This window comes from Delphinus delphis, chromosome 14 (assembly GCF_949987515.2).
Source record: "Delphinus delphis chromosome 14, mDelDel1.2, whole genome shotgun sequence".
Taxonomy (NCBI): Eukaryota; Metazoa; Chordata; class Mammalia; order Artiodactyla; family Delphinidae; genus Delphinus; species Delphinus delphis.
In genome coordinates, this window is record NC_082696.1 from 29,311,705 (window position 1) to 29,329,051 (window position 17,347).

Below are 17,347 nucleotides of genomic sequence, written 5' to 3' on the forward strand. Positions count from 1 at the left end.
GATTCACGGTGTATTGGAAAACTTCATGATCTGGCCCTTGTTTATTTCCAGCCTCATTTCTTACTATTTCCTATCTTTACTCTGTGCCTCAGAAACAGGAATTATTTGCAGCTCCTTGACCACATCATTCTACTTTTCTCTCTCTTACCTAGAGTCTCATATATATATTTTCCACTTTATCTGGGTGTTTCCCATCCCCTTTTCCCTGGCCTTCTCCATTTTGCCAGTGGAGTTCCAGCTTGGAAATCATCTTGTCCAGGAATTCTCCCTTCGTGGGCTGGTCAGGTGCATATGCAAGTTACTGGCCACGTACCATGTGCTTACCCATCGTGGCGCCTTTCACACACTGTCTTCACACCTTCCGCCACCGAACCGAGGGTCAGGAGTGTGCTGAGTTCACGGTCAGCCCTACCAGCTGTGGTAGGAGACTGACTCGATGGCTCTTCCACCGCCTCCGATACATGCTCTCATTCAAATCTTTGTATTTCCCGGAAGGCTCCCCAGAGAACTAGATTGACATCATCATCGCAGCTCCCAGGCACAAAACTCCAAGACTTCATGACTACGAAGGACAATACAGTGCCCTTTAGCTGTAGAGACAGTGCCCTTTAGCTGTAGAGACAGTGTCCGCACAAGCCCCAATCAAAAAGTATTTCATGGGGAGGGAAAATGAGCATCTGGCTCGTATATATCTGCTTTGTCAGAGATTTCTTAGCACATTATGTCTCCACATTTTTCAAACTCTGTGCTAACAATCCTGGAAGATCCTCTGGAGGCGAGTCAGGCATTTAAAGTCAGAGCTTGGAATTATTTTTGCTGTGTGCAAACATCTTTCTTGGCCAGAGTACATCCCCAGAATTGACTTTGGCCTGGTTAGACTTGAGAGGGCTTTGAGAAGTGACCAGTGAATGAGAATATATGTATCACTACATCCAATAACTGATTTTTTAATAAATAAATGCAAACCATGCACAGATATTAAACAATGGTTACCTTTTGCTACCTAAGGAAAATCACACACTTCTCTTTCTTTCATTTTTTTGTTTCTGGGATTCAGAATCATGAACCACAGAGTCTGCATAGATCTGATTTTTACATAATATTTTGTGGCTTTAAGTAATTTAAATCAACTAAATCTACTGATGTTGCATATTATTTTTTTAAAGAAAAGAGTAAAAGGAAGAGGAAGAAATCATTGATTCATTATGAACTTATTTTTTTTCCTCATGTATAACTTTCCAGCTCATGTATAACTTTTTTCCAAATACACCTAAGCTTATGGCTTATTGCTCTTTATTTTCATGAATTATTAGGTCAGTAAACACTCCAGCTAAGTTGTAAAAATTTACATTGGTCCCCTCTAAACTTACCTGTATGTTTTCTTTTTCTTCTTTTTAAAAAAAATCTAACTCTACCATTTTAAATTTCTTTAATTCCAAACCATGATCATATAGATGTTTTCCTATGGTTTATGCATTCACTCAACAAATGTTTTTTGAGTACCTATTATATGCCAGACACTTTCTTAGATACTGGTTATATAGAAGTTAAGAAAACAAAACAAAACAAATCCCTGCCTTCACAGAACATACATTCTAGTAAGTGAGTCATCTAATACAAAAGATAAATAAAATATGTGTCACGCTGGATAAGTATAAGGACTAAATATTATTTAACAGTAAAGCAGGGAAATGACAGAAGTGTTGGATGAGCATGTGCAGTTTTAGAGATAAGGACCTACTCATCAACTTGGAGGGTGATGTTTTAAAAAGTTGTGAAAGAGCTTGGTCTGAAATTTCCCTTTGGTTTGTATTTGAACAACAGACTTGCAAGTAAATCAATACTATACACCAGATAATAAAGCAGCTGTTAGATCTGTTTCAGAAAAACATTCCTTTATCACTCTTGGAAGCTACTTATAAACCATGTCCCATATTCATCTAAAGGGAACTTGCTTTAAATATTCTAAATGGTATTATCTTATCACTAACGATACATCTATCACTAATGTAGTCACTGTCTCTAGTGACTACATTATGCATTATACTTTAACATAACTACCTGTATGTAAAAAACTAGGTACTCACATCTTTTTCAGTACATCAGCCCACTTTTAGTCTTAATTAGTGACATTTTACTGTGTGGCAGCTCAGCTTGCCTTAACTGCAAACTATGCAATTTAGGCACAAACAAGGGAAGGTAAGAAGACAGCAAGAAGCCTAAATACAAATTTCACGTTATTTAGAATCAAGCTTGGTACACACAACAGAAACTCTACGACATGGAGGGTGAAGAAAACGAAATCATTTCCAAAGGTATTTATTGAGAAATAGTAAAGATATACATATTTTTACAAGCTTTTAATATTAATTTACATTTCTTTAAATTATGTAGGCCCCAATAATCTATACTTTACTAATACGTAACAGAAACCCTTGACTTTGTTAGATTTCCATAATGCTACCATAGTTGGGAGTCAAAAATGCAACTTTGGCTCAAGATGCTTGTTTGTTTTTAAAAGAGATACTAAATGCCATATTCACTGAGAATGCAGGCTTGTCATAAACAAATGTGCATTAAAAAAAAAACCCCAAAAACCTTCATACTGAGCATGCTGTTGACACTATTTTGAATCTTAGCTCACCAGAGACTAAGGGAAAAAACATTTTTAGAGTGTTATTATCTACTTTTTGTGCACAAATTCCATGATCCTAAAATATTTTTTTGCCTCTGAATTTGATTTACAAATCTTTGCAGGGTGTAATGACTTCATCTTGTCTGTGACACTATTGTAGCTGGGCCACCTGTTTTGCTATTCTTCAGGTGCAACACGAGGTGGTGACCTGTCCCGGCGATATCACAAGTTTGTGCATATAGGAACCAAACATCCATGTCCGTGACAAAACATTTTCAAATTGGTTTATAATAAGGCACAATATCCTATATGTCAACAGAACATGGCAACTTCCAAAGGGGCTTTTTTGTTTGTTGGTTTATCTTTTGTTTTTAAGATCAGAAAGGAATAGGATCTTGGGTTCCTAAGGGCGGGGGAGAGAAGCGTTCTAGCCTGAGCATGCTCAAAGTCACAGGACAAACTGTGATGTGGGCTCACTGGCCTGCACCACGGTGGTACCAGACGAGCTGTTCTCCAACAATCTAGCATTTAGGTTTTAGGCTGGCAGCCTCTTCTGAACACATCATCATCGGAGAAGAGGTCTGTGGGACATAGCACTGCTGATGTAATCAGCGACTCTTCTCTTTGCCCTGTAAAGGGGTGTTCCTTTCTGTACCTGCAGTTTTAGCAGCATAAGAAGCCTTGCCTGTTTGATATGAAAAAAAGAGTGAAAAATTTCGATGTAATGCCAAAATTCTATCATTTAAAGAACCTGGCTCTACAGTAAAGATAATTTTGTTTTGTTCACAGTAATAAATATTTAAGGTTTTAGTGCACAAAATAGAATTATGTACTGATAATCAATGCAGCTCTTTAATTTTTTAAAACTACTGTTTTCAAGCTAAAGGCCAATAGAAATGTAAGATTTATTATTATTATTATTATTAAGTATTCCAACCTTAATCTATCTGCAAGAGTACTTGGTGCAGAGGTAGCCAAAAGCTACAAAATTTAAAGATTAAGATTAAGGTCTACGTGTGATGAAACCACAATCTTAAAATCTGCAAAATAGGGTCTCAATCTCTTTCTGCCCAATGTAAACATGGCCTTAGCGTACAGTAAAGAAATACAGGTTTATAGCTTGGAAAATAAAATCACATTTCCATAGCAAATGTTGTGATCAGTGTACAAAGCACCAATCTTTTGGGAGCCACCGAAGCCTCAGATGATGGATTATCATGGACCAGCCTCTGGTTAGGAGTACTGCTTAGTAGCTGGATGGCAAGTTCCGCATTGTGACATTTTAAACACAGAACTGCAGGTGTAGACACCATTAAAACACTCCTAGATCTTGAAGTCTTAAATTTCCACAAGGGAAATCATGTCATACGAAATGACAGGAGAACCTGTATCGTGTTCCTAACATGGGCTACACACCAAGAAAAAAAAACATGCAAACACAACGATGACAGGCTCTCCTTGCAATGAATGAAGTCCATTGTGCAGTAATGGTACGGCCAGAAACTAAGGTACGCGGGTCTGTAATGGAGAGAGACTGGATGGATGTGTTAAGACAGAGAACCAGATACTATTTCACCGTTGTAACTTCAGTAACGCTGCCAAGATCTGGCTCACTTGTTCATTTATTTTATGATGATAGTCTAGGTAAAATTTCCATTGATTCACTTCTTTCCTTAGAAACCATCTGGGGCATTCACCTTCCACTACTGATGACACTTCATTTTTGCAATGGCATTGGGAATAAATGCACTTAGCTTTATTTTAAGCCCTGTTCACCCAATGTGAATTTTAAGCCATGTTCATGCATATTTTAAGAAAGTTTGGGTGATATTTGCTTATGATTTTCATCAGAATATTTTCTTCTATACAACTTAGACGTATCAACGAGTCAGACTCCAAACAGTATAGGTCATCATGAATATGGCTCTTAGTTTTCTCCAGTAAAACTGTAGAAAGGGTACTCAAGGTTTCAACATACACTTCACTTTCTAAGTAAAGGTCCCACAATCTTTCCCAAACCTTCTGCTTCTGGTTGGATGCACCAATAGTTGCCTCATACAATTATTGGAATTATTAAGAACCCAAATAAAACACAAGCTTTCCTTTATTATTATTGTTTTCTTATTGCAACAAATACTCAGTTTCTTGCTGATGCATTATGAAGCTTTGATAGCTTGAATTTTAAATTTGGTCATCTTAAGAATGATCACAAAGGTTTTTGTTTTTCATTATCTACAGAGATTTTAACCAAAGTTACATTGTAACACACAAATGCTGTCTTGTCTTTAAGGCACAACACATCAGTATGAACATTCTGTTTGCCAAACTTAAAAAAAGAGACATGATTAGATTCCCATTTCCCCTCCCGCTACCCTCCCCGACAAATGAAAGAAAAATTGCATCCACTTTCAAAGTCAGCTGCTAATAAAGTCACAGTAAATTACTTTCATCAATAATTTACACAAATTACAGGTCTAGATAGGACTGTCCTTACACAGTCTGAGTGCATTCCAATTCAGATTTTCTGGGCTAGGTAGGCTAAAGTCAGATTCAAACCTCAGGGCTGAGAAGATCTCCCATTTTGAGGAATGTTGTTGAACCTTGTCAGACGGAGCCTGTGTTGGTGCTTTGCCAGGGTGAGAGCTCTTTGCTAAAGCTGTTACTTCCAGTTAGGACTCATTCGGTGTGTACCAGCAACCTCCACAGATTTTTTTTTTAAACCATTAAAGTGTTGTAAATATAAGACCATAGAGCTTCCTTTCTGTAGCACTAAAGTTTAATTCCATTCAGCAATCTGAATTCTTCATTCTGGAATTCTCATTCCAAATATGATTTCATCCTTTAAGACAATTTATATGTGTAAAGCCAGAGGCATTGAATCACACATAAAAATTCAGTGTACTTGAAATATAAAAAAAAAAAACAAAAAACAAAAAAAAAAACGGATCTCCAGCTAGAGAACACAGTTACAAATACTCTAATTCCAGTGCTTGATGTAGAGCCAAGAGGTCTGAATGACTTGATATCCTCCAAAAGGGCATATTGTGCTGTGTGGTTAAGAGAGGGAGGGATGGGAGAGAGAAGGGGAAGGGATGGAGAGAGAGCATAACTATTATCTCAGTGAAGCAGCGGTCCGCACAAGGAAGTGTAGTTCACCCAAGTTCAAGGGAGGGAGTTTAAGGGAGGGACGATCATATTTGAAGGTTTGGTAGCATCAATGTGGTATTGTCAAAATAATAGAGAAATAGATCTGAACTGGATTTTAATGATAATAAAAGAAAGGAATGAGATTTCTTAAGTAGTTTAATATTTATTTTGGAAAGTGTCATTACTAATCTCAGCATCCGGGAAAGCAAGCTGAGCGTCAAAATCCTACGTGGCTGGAGGAAAACAAATTTTACTTACTACGTCACTCCTTAAGGTCCATCTCTCAGAAAAAATGATAAACTTCCTAAATCCAAGGCTTTTTGTCCATTTGAGAGGAAGAGGGTGAATTCCTTTCTACATTAAAATATAATTTGAAGCTGGACTATATAAGGTAAAAGAAAATGTGGGGATGATCAAGTTTCTTACTTGTCTGGGGTAAGTAATAATTTAAGCCAGCAGAGTTGACCTGATTTATTTCCTTGGTGTGGGATTGAGGGAAAGCACTCCAGCATGCATGCTCAAGGGGGAGATATCACCCCCTTACGGGGACAAAAATGAGTTTCTGTGGGGAAAAAATTCTTAGATATTACAATGGTTTGTGGCTCTCCAAAGCTATACCAGTAATGGTATATGCGTGGTATTAAAATTTCATGAATGGTTGTAATTAGGAAAAAAAATGTCTAAAAATACTTCATTGTGGACAATAATGAAAAAAAGGAAATAATGCACTATAGCAATTAACAAAACCAAAACTTTATTTGTAAGTTTGGGCTGATCACATCTTGTAGACTATATATTTGCATGTAAAATGGAAATATATGTATATTATATGTAACATGGAAAAGACACTTTATTATAAAAATGAATAATTAAAATAATAATCTCTATTGTTATATAGTTTTTTACTGCCCAATATGGTAGCCACTAGCCCAATATGGTTATTGAGCTGTCAAAATGTGGCAAGTCCAGTTCAAAATACACACTGAATTTCGGAGACTTAGAATTGTTTTAAAAATGTAAATATCACATGAATAGTTTTTATACTTATTAGGTGTTTAGACAATAATATTTTGAGTATATTGGTATATCATTAGAACTAATTCTACCTGTCTCTCTTTTTAATTTTTTTTAAACACTGCTTCCAAAAAATTTAAAATTACAAATATGGCTCACAGCATATATTTCTATAGGGGAGTTCAGTTGTCAACTTTGAAATTTCTTCTTAGATTTACAAAACAAACTATGCTTTTGGGTCAAATTAAAGCACAAAATTCACCTAGAAGTAACTTTTTAAAAATTCAGCTCAGATCTATTTGTAATAGCAAAATAGTACTTTATATTTTTGCACATGCGATTACAGCTACATCCAAAGAAGAGCATGCATTCCGGATACTAGAGAAACCAACCACCTGTGTTTCAAAATAGAATTATAAGCCTTCACCATCACCAAAACTGTACCTACATAAACAACCATTTGGAAATAGCATTCTAACCAAGGTTCTTATCCACTTGGAGTCATGCCTTTTTCTCCTGAAGTTTTGGGTTTAAAGCCGAAGGTGTTAACAACTGGTATACCAAGTCTAGTTTTCACGCCACGCATAAATGGGGTTGACTTTATAAATTTTAATTTTCAAAGGCATATACCATTTCTGGTTTGGAAAAGCGAATTTGATTAGTCCTGACCTAGATGTGTGTGAATTTCACATAGGCTAAAAGACATGTAAAATGCTTGCTATGGTGGCTGCACTGACTGCTCTTTGTTGTGTGTAATTATGGTGCCAATATGAAAAATTGAAACAACAAGGACTCGGGACACTGACAAACTCCAGAAGATATTTCAACTGTGTGCAACCGGAAGGATTTCAAGTGGTCGTCAGCTTGGGTCACTGACACTGCTAATTAAGACGGAGGGGCACTGTGGGAGGATGAGTCTGAAACAACTCTCTTAATGTTATGGAAAAGCATGGAATATTTCAAGTATGGCTTCCAACGCGTCACCAAACCTTCTAAAGTGGAAGCTCCTTCTTTTTCTCCATTTTGCTTGATTTGAATTGACCACAAACATAAATCGTATCTTTTACCTTTCTAGTATCACTATAAACTTTCCTAGGAAACTGTTTATGTTGTTTTTTTTCGGGGGGAGGGCGAGGGGGGACAGAAATCAGATAAACACTCCAGCACATGCAAGTGTTTAGTGAAGGCTTTATCAGATGATTATTTGAAATCTCCTCAGGATAATAAAGACAATATTCTTTCTATGTAAAACAATATATGCTGACATGTCATTATTCATCATTTTGCTTTGTTTTATAAATTATATCACTTTAATCCTGGCTAGATGATATTCTGCTATCAATCAGTGAAGGAAGCGGTAGATCTCAGTTGTGTTGATTGATAGTCTGGTATCTGGGGCCAATCTTGATATCATTCTCCTTTTGATGCTGGACCAACCAGTTAATGGTTTTTTAATTGCCTTGATTTTTTCAGAAATATGGGCCAGATGAAAAGGCTGATTTAAATACCTAGGGCCTATGAGATCTTCTGAATATATTCAAAGCCAGCTGCTTGGCTTCAATCAAGTACCAATGACTCACCAAAACAAATAACACTCTTCTAGAAGATGTAAAGGACACTGCCTCTAAGTCTCTATAACAAGTTGGCACAAAAGGATTTGAATAATATATCCCACTCCAATAGCATTTATTAATTTCTCTAGTAAGTTTTCTTCTTCATCTATTAAAGCTACCCTCAGATTTATCATCATGGGGCACAATTACTACTAGGCACTCGCAAGGACCATATGGCATAGAGGATGGATGGGAAAAGGGTAAGAACTGAGCCACTCACATGGCTTTCTATGGAGCTCGTTAAGCATCTTTAATCTTGTTGAACTTCATGTGCTCAAAAACGTTTTTTTTTCCCCCCATCTTTCTTATATCTGTGTGTATTACACACACACACACACACACACACACACACACAAGCACACACACAAATAAATGTAACTAAATGTTCCTATATTTCCTATGAAGTTTCAGGCAAAAAAAATGCTAGACTCCAAATGGTTTATTTGAATGTAAGTACTGACCTTCTCATGCTCTTACTGCTTTGCATCTATAAATTTAAATCATTTGTCAAGCTGCCATTGGGCCAAACTACAGGAATGCAAACAAAAAAGCTTGCATTAGAAGTATCACACCAACATTGTTTGAAACAGGTTACCTTTTTTGCTGCCTGTTCTTCTTCTACACCATCCCCAATTACAACATATACTACTTTTCTGCCAAACCTTTGCATTATTCGTTCAAAGCAACTTTCTTTTCCTGGAAGATAAACAAGATAAAGTTCAGAGTGAAGTTACCTGGTTAGCGGCATGCTCCTCATCTCGGCCATCTCCAATCACAACATAAGTTATGTTAGTGCCAAATCTGGACACTATACGCTCAAAACAGCTTTCCTTGCCTGAAAAACAATGCACTGCTTATTCTTTCAGCCATTGCATTCATTAACCTAAAGATTCATAAAGTGTTAAGTTACTTTCTCTTGAACATCAATCACTTAAACTTGCTTGCAAACTCTGGGTTTATGAAATCAACAAATATGGTTGAATACTCTAAGTCTTTACTTAAGACAGATTATTAAATGAATGTATTTCACACTCCAAAAAAAGTCAGTAGGGCTAAGTATCTAATTGGAAAAAAAACTTATATCTCTTTTATATCTTTCAGTCCATTAAAAGGCTATAGGAACAACTTTACAAGCAACTATCAGTTTTTACATTTATTTGTGTAATTCTACATTTTATCTAGTTTGTTTTAATTAGTATAGACAAGTCAGCTAAAATTATTACTGTGAAAAACTGAAGGTTCACCTAGAACGAAAGAGGAAATACTAAGATATGGATTTATCTTGATAAACAATTCCTTTCTTCAAGTGGCTGGGAGCTAGTCTGCTCAGATTAATTGTACTAAGGGTGCTGTTTGCTTGGACCACAGCACTGGTGACACTAGTATCCTCTGATCGCACTATGGGAATAACACCACAGAATTTTTACATGTTCTTTGTTTTTACAACATTGGCATTATTCTCTGAATTTCATTCCCAGCATGTTCATTCAGTCATGGCTTCTTTTTCACTTTTTCTTACTCTGATAGTTCAGAACTCCAAAAAATACTAGCTTAAAGGGAAAAATAAAAATGATTTTTTTTTCAGATTAAAGATAAGGAACAATTTGGCCAGTAAGAAAGAATGTTGTCCTTACTAGAGGAAATGTTTGTGCTTGTGTAAAACTACTTGATTTGTCAAAAAGCAAAATCGGGTTCGATGTATTAATCCTGCTAGCATAAATACACTTATATAAAAAATGAATGGGATTGGTACCAGGGCTCTGAATGGCAGTGCTTAGGACAATGAGGAATTTACTTTACGAAAGCTTGCCTCTCTTTAACTATACTCCCCAAACAGCTGTAGCTGGGGGCTCTTTTTGCCTGTGCCAATATCAGAACTCTGCAAGGCCCAGGGCAGGTTATTTCTGGTAGGGGATTTTAGGATTCGGAACTCTTGTCCAGCCGCCAGAGCCTGTTTGTTGACCTTCAGGGCACATTGTACAACCCATCTATTTCCCCAGGCATTTCCTTGACAGACAACAGAATACATGAGTTGTTTTCTTTTAACTCTTTCAAGATGGCAGAAGTTGATGAGCTTTTGTTTTTGAAAGTTTCTTAGAAGTCTTAGAGCCTGTGAAAGGTACTTAAAGTCAAAGATGGCTCCATAGATAGCTATGATCTAAATAAACAAGGCTGTAGTTCTTTGATTGCTACTGAACGTTTCTGGAAATGTGGATTTCCAGCCATTCATATGTTATGAATGCTCCAATTATGTTTTCTGGTTCACGAAACTTTTTTTCCCCTGGAATTAAGGTTACTCGTTCAATCCATCTGACACTCCCTTATAATGCCAAAACAGTACTTTTATCTTAGATCTAGATTATTGCATATGCAAGGATGTAATACCATATACCAGGTTAGGTAAAATATTAAATACTATGGCTAAAGGTACTGTATATTATTTAGATAACATGTGCCATAATGAAATACAAATATAATATAAATGTATATGTATATATAAAGAGTCAGAGCTATCCAGATACCGAGTTCAGAATTTCATAGGCAACAGTTTTCATAAAGTTTGCACATGCTCAAAGAGTTGCAGGGGACTTTGCTATTTGAGCTCTACTCAAATTTGCTTGATATTCTTATAGCAAAATTGATGAAAGAGGGAATCATATGGAGACACACATTAAGAAAATCCCCCAAAACACAGATACGAACGTATTTCACACGGAGTTAGAAATAATTTTCTTACCTATTTTAGTTGCACTGTAAATATTCTCAATGGGAAAAGCACCTCCTAAACTATAGAGTAGAACCTTCGCAAGTGCTGGGATCAGCTGGGTTGTTGTTACCAAGACATTTACGCAGTTACTCCTAAGATGAGGAGGAAACAGGCATTTTTGTTTTCTAATACTAGATAACGTCTAACAGTACAAATTTTAAATTATCCTGCAGTCTTTCAATTCCATAATGAACAGTCCCTGATAACCTACCCTTTCAATATTCAACAGTTGTTTATGGTACCTATCACCTGGTAGGCGCAATGCCAGATGCCAGAAATACATCCCAAAATGAAGGAAGTGAAGGAAAATAAGTTTTCCCTCCTACCCAGATCACAAGGTAGACAGGGAGGGAGACAAGTAAATAGACCCCTGTGGATAAGAAATGTGTTCTATAACCAAGATCTCCTCAGGTCCCTGTGGAACCTCACAGGATACCTACCTCGGCCAGCGGCAATCATGGAAAGATTATTAAAGGGGGCATGGCTTACCTCTGAGTTTTACAAGTATGCACATCGGCAGTTTTCATAAAATTTGCATATATACAAAGAGTCACAAGGGGCTTTGTTATTTGAGGCAGGTAAGGTAGTTTTTAGGGTGATAGGACTCCATGTCCCAGAGTTTTTAGAGCCTGGGAAAGTAGAGGACACGGGAAGGGAGGAGGGGATGGGATGTGTAAGAGGAGTTTTTAGATTTTGTGCAAGAAACAGCCCAGAAAGTCCCAATCAAGGTACCGACAAATGGTGCATCCTGAAGAAGTAAAAAGAGAGGATTCTTATTTAGAACGGAAGGGATTGAGTTCCTGAATCTCCTTCTAACAACCAAGGGCAAACTGCATTTAATGGGCCTTGTTTTAATCCATCTACTACCCTTTGAGAGTGAGAATCTTCCACTCTGCAACTTACATCTGTTTCTTTCACAGTAGACAGGATGGGGGGTGAGGGTGCAGCTGGGAAGGTGAGATAAAGGAAACACCAAGAGAGGGGAGACTGTTAGCCTGAGCCAGGGAAAAGAATGGACTGTGGCCCTTCCTTCTGGATTACAGGGAAATTGAGCTGTCCCGCCTGGAGGGGCTCAAACCACACACCTGAAACTGGGAATCAGAAGGCATATAGCTATGCACCTTTCTCTACTAGATATTTTGTATCGTGAGCCTTTAATACATATTTGTAAGGGCTGATACAATATTCTCTAGAATTCTGCAGACTGATTTTCAGAAAACTGGTCTCAAGGGCAACTTAGAAGGACAAGTTGAGTGCTAAATTCTTATAGGTATGTATATGTTTAGCCCCCAGTACTCTTCATATTATGGTTTATATTCTTTAGACATATCATGTGTAAAGAAGACTACAATTTATTTAAAAACAATTATAAAACCTTTATAATGATAGCCTTTTAAAACATTTTCATTTCTAAATTATCTCCATAGACCAAATGATGAGGTTATCAATTTATATGGGACAAAGAAACAAAGACTTCTAGAGGTAGAAGTTTAATAAGTATCATGAATACAATATTAAATTTTACTAATAAAAAAATAAAAAGCTAGAAAGTGACTTGCCTTTGATCAGACAAAACTTCCCCAAATAATGGCAGACTACTAAGAATAATACACAAACACATTACTGTATTGTGACACAAGGTTCTACATCATATTTCATCAAAATAAGATGTTATTCAATGTCATATATAGATGAGTGTTACAGAATGAAAACACGGTGGAATAAAAGATAGCACAGGCTTTTTAAATTTGGTTCTGAAATCTAATAAATAAATTACAAACATTGCATATATTTATATGCAATTTATAATGCATTGCAATTTTCAATTACAAACATTGCATACATTTATAAATTGCATATATAGACTTGTAAAATGCAGATGAATATAAAGAAGAAAATGAAAAGCACCAATTATTTAACCATCCAGAGATGATAACTGCTGTCCCCATTTTGTGCATTTATTTTCAGATTTTCAGTTTGCATGTAGGTTGTTTTCCCATTAGGATCATACTGTATGTGTAATCTTACATCTTACTCTTTTCATTTGTTTTTATCATGAGCCTACTTATATATGTCATATTGTCCATCATTCTCCCCCTCCAACAAAACATAATGTATGCAAACTACTCTATCTTGTGGCTGCACCACCATTTTTTAAAGTTAAGCTTAGTCACTTAGATGGTTTTGATTTCTCAGTATCATAAACAATGCTATCTTACATATAAACTTTTCCTATGCATATGATTATGTCCTTTGACTACATTCCTAGAAGAGGAATTACAGTCACAGGGTACACACTTTGCTACAGGCTCTGATATATAATTCAGCAGTGTTTGGTGTAAACATCTGCTTTTCTGACAGAGTTTGTGAAATTTACCAATAAGGTAACAGATGTGGATAACTTGGCAACTTTCATGGTACTTAAAACTTCAATGTATAATGATTTATTCCCCTTCATTTCCTTGTCATACATTTATTTATTTAGTTAGTTATTTATATCACATACCCGTGTGTTTAATAATAATCTATATATAATATACAATGGCTACACATAGATAATGTAATAATGTAACACATACAATGTAATGTAATACCCTTTGGTGTTTAACTATCTAGGAGACCTCTTTAAAAATAATGAAAGCACCTTCTACATTTTACACACGATCTTAGGGGCTGTTGTCCTCACATCCCAGCTTCCTTGCCCTTTGGTCTCCATGTCTCTGTGACTGCACAGAGCTCACAAGGCAGCAAGTCCCATTTTAAAACAGCTTTAATTGTCAGACAATTCTTCCCACATGGAGCCAGAACCTCCCTTCCCCGGCTTCCTACTCGTCGGGACCAACTCTCTCCTTCATAGATGCAGAGAGGAATGTAATTTATTTCCAGCCCAGCATCTCAAGTAGTTGAAATTGGTAACCTTGTTCCATACACGGCTCTTCTTCAGATTAAACTCCTCGGTTCCTCCCTCTGACTGTTCCTTTTCTGTAGTTTCCACAGCCTAAACTCTTCTGGCCACTTTGCTGGACACAAGATGCTACAAATATGTCACAGCCCCTGCTGGAATGAGGTGCCCAGAACTGAGCAAAGTACTCTGTTCTGCTTCCCCAGTCTGACCCAGGAATCTACGGCCCCCTCCCCTCTCCATTTAGAGACTCTGCTATAAATGCAGTGGCTTGTCACGCCACGTGGTTAAAAGCCACGTGAGGGATTTGGGACACACTCGTTTACTTCCATGTTCTGATTAGACTCTCCTTTTACCCTGCTAAGGTTTCTCTGTATCTTGATTCAATCAGTCCAAATATTAGCTCTTCTCTGAATTTTGTGTTACCCACACATTTGCTAAGCATGATTTTATTTATTCATCCAACACAGAAATAAAACTAAGGAATAGGATAGAACAAAGATTCATTCCCACCCTACTAGCTATCATGTTCCGGATTTATGTTATTAATTAGCATTTATGGCACATGGTACACAACTAGTTATGTCAATTCAGTTCTATTATCTACACTAACAAGTCAGCATTTCACCGTTTGAACTAAACAACACAAAGGTTACAAGTTTTTCAGGAGCTTTCTCTTGCTTTTTTTTGATGTGTTCAAATTACGTATATTCTCTATAATGGCATAAAAGACTTAAAAACATGCACTAATTGTATAAACAGTATTGTGTTTTTTGCCATCATCTTCTGTACTTTGTCACCAACAGAGTGCTTTTTCTAAATTTGAAAGTCAAATGACATTCCCATGGGGTTTATCAGGGGTCATGAGGAGAGAACGGTAAAGAGATGGATCTCCCAGTTATTCTGAGAAGCAGCAACCCCCATCCTCCATCCCAAAACACACACACACACACACACACACACACACAGACACACACACAGACACACACCACACACACACACACACACACACACACACACAGAGACACACACAGAGACACACACACAGTCACACACTCACACAGACACACACACACACAGACACACACACACAGACACACACACACAGACACACACACACACACACACACACAGTGAATTTTAGGTCCCTTCAAACTCTAAAACAAATCTGGGAATTAAAACATTTTGATATATGCTATGCTATTAGAACTACATCTTCAATACAATAAATATAGAAACTGCAACAATACCGCTTACCTAGTACTAATAATTGATAAAGATTTAAGTGCATTTGTTAGCCAGGAGTCCGTCAGACCTTCAATCTCAGCCCTCAACTGCAGCCACGCATCTCTCTTGGCAGGGCCAAGAAGTCCTGCAACACAGAAAAGTAGGGCAGTGTCAAGAGATGAACATTTTTCTGGGATGCCTAGTTTGGTCTTCCTTCTGTCTGCTCCAGATGATTTTTATTCCCACCTATATCAAAAAGAGAGAGATTGATATCAACCCTGATCTTCCATTTCAGAATTGATTATCCACTGATTCATTCATTCCACAAACATTTATTGAACAACTTCTGCACATCACATTCTGGGCTAAAAATTAGGGATATAACAGTGAAAGAGTGGGTCCCAGTCTCTGCCCTCACTGATCCTAGAATTCGGCATGGTGGATGCCAATCACCTGAGGAGCTCTGATAACTACTCCAGAAGACTGACAGGATAGGTCTGGAGAAGAAGTAGGGGTCTACCAGCCTAGGGATACAAACCTCAAATATTTTGGTTGTCTGAAAATGTTTAGTTTCTTAATAATCACAACCATTACCACTTGGAAACAGTAATAATGACATTATCGCATACAGCTATAGAGTTTTCTAGAATTTGTTTCTAATACTAGTGCTAAAGCTGTCAGAAATACGTTGTTTTGTACAAAGGAATTAAGAATTTTGTTTAAAATCCTGAAGCCTATGATATAGCTATAGACGATGGTTGAAAACTACATTGATGTTAGGATAAGAAAAGAAGTAGGCATACTAATTTTATTGAAAAACCTGTTGCTTTCATGAGGAAACAAGATCATGTAAATCTATTAAAAAATAAAGTTCCTTAGTTAAATCATATTTCAGAATATTAAGAGTTCATTTATAGGCGGATAACTTTTTTTAAAAAAAATAAATAAATTAATTAATTTTTGGCTCTGTTGGGTCTTCGTTGCTGTGCACGGGCTTTTCTCTAGTTGTGGCGAGTGGGGGCTACTGTTTATTGTGGTGAACAGGCTTCTCATTGCGGTGACTTCTCTTGCTGTGGAGCATGGGATCTAGGAGCGAGGGCTTCAGTAGTTGTGGCACGCGGGATTCAGTAGTTGTGGCATGCGAGCTTCAGTAGTTGTGACTTGCGGGCTCTAGATTGTAGGCTCAGTAGTTGTGGCGCACGGGCTTAGTTGCTCCACGGCATGTGGGATCTTCCCAGACCAGGGCTCGAAACCATGTCCCCTACATTGGCAGGCGGATTCTTAACCACTACGCCACCAGGAGAGTCCTTGGTGGACAAATTTTTAAACCAAAATTTATAGTTTCTACTGAGCCTCATTTGTCATTATTTCAATAAAGAGATGTTAACATATCACAAAAAATGGATTAATATCTCATTGTTTAAACTTTTTACGCTATACGATTATTTACTAGTAATCTTGTTAATTTTAAAATAATTTTAATAATACCCTTTAAGAGGGAAATAATGACATGCCTGAATGATAAAAATTAATTCAGATTCCCCAAAGGGATATTTATCTTAAAGTTAAAGTTATTACCCTCAACTGCTTTTAAATAGAATACCTATTTATTTGATTTTACAGAAGTGTCTTGTATAGAGTGTTAGGGTGAATTAGGAAACCTAAGTTGCCTACCTAAACGCATGGGCAGGTTAGTAGCCTGCAGGAGACTATTTCTCATTTGGAAATAAAGATCTTCCATATCTAAGCTCCGGTTTGGTTCTAACATTATTACTGTCTATGGTTCTACATGTTTTGGTTCTCTTGTAGTTACTGAACATCTATTGAGCATCTATTATGTGCTTCAAGCTAGCTAGGCACTGGGATACAAGGCCAATAGACACACAGCCAACCTTAAGATGTGTATGGTGTAGTATATACCTTATAGATGAAAACTTTATTTACTATATTGTATTCTATGACATACATGTAAATATACACATGTATAGCATGCAAAATATATATTTAGCTGTCTTATTTCAATTTTAGATTCTGGTTTATAC

The 17,347-nt window shown here is 36.9% G+C and overlaps 1 protein-coding gene across 1 annotated transcript in view; it reads right to left on the bottom strand.

Moving 5' to 3' along the window:
* Positions 1-5,018: 5,018 nt before the first annotated feature.
* The window catches only part of EYA4 (EYA transcriptional coactivator and phosphatase 4), a 259,130-nt gene continuing 246,801 nt past the window's right edge, over positions 5,019-17,347 (bottom strand). The window contains exons 16-19 of the mRNA XM_060030523.1: positions 15,336-15,450; positions 11,147-11,268; positions 9,005-9,105; positions 5,019-5,682 (exon numbers count right to left, since the gene is read on the bottom strand). Of these exons, the coding sequence (XP_059886506.1) occupies positions 5,602-5,682; positions 9,005-9,105; positions 11,147-11,268; positions 15,336-15,450 (419 nt within the window). The 3' untranslated portion in view covers positions 5,019-5,601. The remainder of the gene's footprint in view (positions 5,683-9,004; positions 9,106-11,146; positions 11,269-15,335; positions 15,451-17,347) is intronic.